Source organism: Boleophthalmus pectinirostris, unplaced genomic scaffold, assembly GCF_026225935.1.
Source record: "Boleophthalmus pectinirostris isolate CB_2022bp ecotype Guang Dong unplaced genomic scaffold, ASM2622593v1 HiC_scaffold_17, whole genome shotgun sequence".
NCBI classification, from domain to species: Eukaryota; Metazoa; Chordata; class Actinopteri; order Gobiiformes; family Gobiidae; genus Boleophthalmus; species Boleophthalmus pectinirostris.
In genome coordinates, this window is record NW_026571115.1 from 38,016,549 (window position 1) to 38,020,947 (window position 4,399).

The 4,399-nt window shown below is 54.8% G+C and overlaps 1 protein-coding gene across 1 annotated transcript in view; it reads left to right on the forward strand.

The window, feature by feature from the left end:
* Nucleotides 1-3,854, forward strand: part of zgc:158376 (uncharacterized protein LOC100101643 homolog) — a 23,595-nt gene extending 19,741 nt beyond the window's left edge. The window contains 3 exon segments of the mRNA XM_055152525.1: nucleotides 1,231-1,392; nucleotides 2,128-2,349; nucleotides 3,520-3,854. Coding sequence (XP_055008500.1) covers nucleotides 1,231-1,392; nucleotides 2,128-2,349; nucleotides 3,520-3,731 — 596 coding nt within the window. The 3' untranslated portion in view covers nucleotides 3,732-3,854.
* Nucleotides 3,855-4,399: the final 545 nt, after the last annotated feature.

Consider the following 4,399-nt stretch of genomic DNA (forward strand, 5'->3'; position numbering starts at 1 on the left):
TGGTTCTGATTCTTCTCGTTGGACTTTTTGGTGCAGTTTTGGCCCTTGACAGTGTGGGTGGCCAGGTTGTGACAGGTGTGACAGGTGTGACAGGTGTGACAGTGTGACAGGTGGACAGGTGGACAGGGTGACAGTGGACAGGTGTGCAGGTGTGGACAGGTGTGGACAGGTGTGACAGGTGTGACAGGTGTGGCAGTGTGTGAGGTCAGGTGGGACAGGTGTGACAGGTGGGACAGGTGTGACAGGTGTGACAGGTGTGACAGGTGTGACAGGTGTGACAGGTGTGACAGGTGTGGCAGGTGGGACAGGTGTGGACAGGTGTGGCAGGTGTGACAGGTGTGACAGGTGTGACAGGTGTGACAGGTGTGACAGGTGTGGACAGGTGGGACAGGTGGGTCAGGTGTGACAGGTGGGTCAGGTGGGCGGGGTTTCCATGGTGCATTCTCATTGGCTCGTTTCAGTTTGACGGACAGCTGAGTCTGGAGCTCCTGAAGCTGCTGTGGATGTTTCCTGCTTAAGTTTTGTCGAGTTTGTCCAGAACTCAAACTGTATAAACAGAATCACGCTGATCCAGAAGAACGACGAAAACTCTGAGCAACAAAACTTGAGCAGGAAACATCCACAGCAGCTTCAGGAGCTCCAGACTCAGCTGTCCGTCAAACTGAAACGAGCCAATGGGAATGCACCGTGTAAACCCCGCCCACCTGTCACACGTGGGCCAAAACTGAACCAAAAAGTCCAACGAGAAGAATCAGAACCAAAGAAAACGACACCAAACAAAGCTGAGAAACACACAGAACAAAAAATAAAAGATACAAAGATGGAGATTTTACACAATTACACAAATAATTTAATTCTTATATCTTATATACATATATTTTTTGTTTATTAGATTATTTTTTGTTTATTAGATTTTTTTATTTTGTATTTTGATTTATAAATGTTTTGCCTAATGTTTTTAAAAAGTGCCTTTTAACTGTGACTCAAAATGGATTTGCTTGACGTGTGTGTGAGCTGTGGTTATAAACGCCACATGACGACAACAGAACGAAACAGAACACGTCTAAAAAATGTTTCACCAGAATTATGAACTTTCAGAACCTCGTGTCTCGTCTCGTCCCTCACGACAACAACACAACAAACTGATTTGATTTTGTCAAATAAAATGAAGTGAATAATGTGACAGTGTTGTGTGTGTGTGTGTGTGTGTGTGTGTGTCGCCCCCTGCAGGTCTGGAGCAGCTGGTTCTGTGTGGTTGTCTCTGGGCGTCCGTCTCCGCTCTGTGTCTCACCGTGTGTCCCTGTCTGCGTCTGCTGGACCTGAGCCGCGTCGAGGACCTCAAGGACTCGCACCTGAAGGAGCTGCTGGCCCCGCCCCCCGACGCTCGCATAGGTAAGCCCCGCCCCCCTGACGCTCGCATAGGTAAGCCCCGCCCCCGACGCTCGCATAGGTAAGCCCCGACGCTTGCATAGGTAAGCCCCGCCCCCGATGCTCGCATAGGTAAGCGCCCCGACGCTTGCATAGGTAAGCCCCGCCCCCGACGCTCGCATAGGTAAGCCTGACTCTCGCATAGGTAAGCCCGCCCCCGACGCTCGCATAGGTAAGCCCCGACGCTTGCATAGGTAAGCCCGCCCCCCGACGCGCATAGGTAAGCCGCCCCCTGACGCTCACATAGGTAAGCCCCGACCGCTCGCATAGGTAAGCCCGCCGCCCCCGACGCTCGCATAGGTAACGCAACGCCCCCCGACGCTCGCATAGGTAAGCCCCCCGACGCTCGCATAGGTAAGCCCCGCCCCCCGACGCTCGCATAGGTAAGCCCCGCCCCCCCGACGCTCGCATAGGTAAGCCCCGCCCCCCGACGCTCGCATAGGTAAGCCCCGCCCCCGAAATGCACCTGCAGCGGGAGGACAGGCGCACCTGTAACAAACTGGACTGACATTACACAGATGACCTGCAGAGGGCGCATCGTACCTGGAGAACGCACACCACCCTTTAAGAAGCACTAAATCTATTTTTATTAAATTTTCTCTTTTATTCAGAAAAATAATAATAATAAATTGTGACAAAATCTGTGCCTCAGATGTGTTTTCTGTTTCCATGACCTGGTCTCCTCTGATTGGCCGACAGCGCACGGCGACAGCAGAGGTGGGCGGTTCCAGGGCGTGACCGAGCTGCGATTGGCCGGTCTGGAGCTGACGGACTCCGCGTCTCGTTTGCTGCTTCGCTACACGCCGCACCTGCAGAGGCTGGACCTGAGCTACTGCCCCCTGCTGTCCGACCAAAGCATCGTCACCCTCACCTCAGGACTGTCCCCGCTCCGAGACAGGCTCACGCACCTGACGCTGACAGGTGAGACGCGCGCACGCACCTGACATCGACAGGTGGGGGGTGTAAACCTGGTTCAGTTCCTGGGCTCCTGACAGATTCAAATCCACTGAACCTTCACTTCTGTAAAAAATAACTCACAGCTCATCGTGAAAGATCAGCACAGGACCACACCTGTCCCTCACCTGTCCCTCACCTGTCCCCCACCTGTCCCTCACCTGTCCTCATCTGTCCTCACCTGTGTCCCTCACCTGTCCTCACCTGTCCCTCACCTGTCCTCACCTGTCCTCACCTGTCCTCACCTGTCCCTCACCTGTCCTCACCTGTGTCCCTCACCTGTCCTCACCTGTGTCCCTCACCTGTCCCTCACCTGTGTCCCTCACCTGTGTCCCTCACCTGTCCCTCACCTGTGCCTCACCTCACCCCTCACTGTGTCCCTCACCTGTCCTCACCTGTCCCTCACCTGTGTCCTCACCTGTGTCCCTCACCGTCCCCCACCTGTCCCTGTCACCTGTCCCCCACCTGTCCCCCACCTGTCCCTCACCTGTCCCTCACCTGTGTCCCTCACCTGTCCTCACCTGTGTCCTCACCTGTGTCCCTCACCTGTCCCTCACCTGTCCCTCACCTGTCCCTCACCTGTGTCCCTCACCTGTCCCTCACCTGTCCCTCACCTGTCCCTCACCTGTCCTCACCTGTGTCCCTCACCTGTGTCCCTCACCTGTCCTCCACCTGTGTCCCTCACCTGTCCTCACCTGTCCTCACCTGTGTCCCTCACCTGTCCCTCACCTGTCCTCACCTGTCCCTCACCTGTGTCCCTCACCTGTCCTCACCTCACCTGTGTCCCTCACCTGTCCCTCACCTGTCCCTCACCTGTGTCCCTCACCTGTCCTCACCTGTGTCCCTCACCTGTGTCCCTCACCTGTCCTCACCTGTCCCTCACCTGTCCCTCACCTGTGTCCCTCACCTGTCCCTCACCTGTCCCTCACCTGTGTCCCTCACCTGTGTCCCTCACCTGTGTCCCTCACCTGTCCCTCATCTGTCCTCACCTGTGTCCCTCACCTGTCCCTCACCTGTCCCTCACCTGTGTCCCTCACCTGTACCTCACCTGTTCCTCACCTGTCCTCAGCTGTGTCCCTCACCTGTCCTCACCTGTGTTCCTCACCTGTCTTCACCTGTCCTGTCTGTGTCCCTCAGGTTGCGCGCGCCTGTCAGAGCAGTGTGTCCCGCTCCTTCGCCGCTGCTCGTCTCTTCAGACCGTGGACCTTCGCTGTTGTCCTCAGCTCTCCTCAGACTCCGCCCAGCTCCTACATCTCCCATCATCCTCCACGGCGCCCGCCACTTCCTGCCCCCCCTCCTCCGCCACTTCCTGTCCGCCGGACGACAGGACGCTGCTAAAGAACAGCTAAAGACTACACTACTCCCGCCGCCGCTCCACCAGGACTGCGTTTCCCACGATGCAATGCGTCTGACAGTATTTATTCTTATTATTATTGTGAGCGGCCGAGCAGAGGAAACGCCGTGATGTCACTTCCTGTTTACACCTGGTTTATTTAGTGACCTGGTTTCCTGGTTTAAGAGGTTTAGACCGGACCGACCTGGTTTAGTTTATCCTGGTTTAGACCTGGTTTACCTGGTTCAGACCTGGTTTAGACCTGGTTTAGTCCTGGTTTAGTCCTGGTTTAGACCTGGTTTAGTCCTGGTTTAGTCCTGGTTTAGTCCTGGTTTAGTCCTGGTTTAGACCTGGTTTAGAGTCCTGGTTTAGTCCTGGTTTAGACCTGGTTTAGTAGACCTGGTTTTTGGTTTAGACCTGGTTTACCTGGTTTAGTCCTGGTTTACCTGGTTTACCTGGTTTACCTGGTTTAGTCCTGGTTTAGTTCCTGGTTTAGTTTAGTCCTGGTTTAGACCTGGTTTAGTCCTGGTTAGTAGACCTGGTTTAGTCCTGGTTTAGACCTGGTTTAGTCCTGGTTTAGACCTGGTTTAGTCCTGGTCGTGTTGTGGCGGTGTTTCGTGTTTCTGATTTTTTGGTACAAACAGGGAAAAGAGAAACCGAAGAACCCGGCGTCCGAGCGGCCAT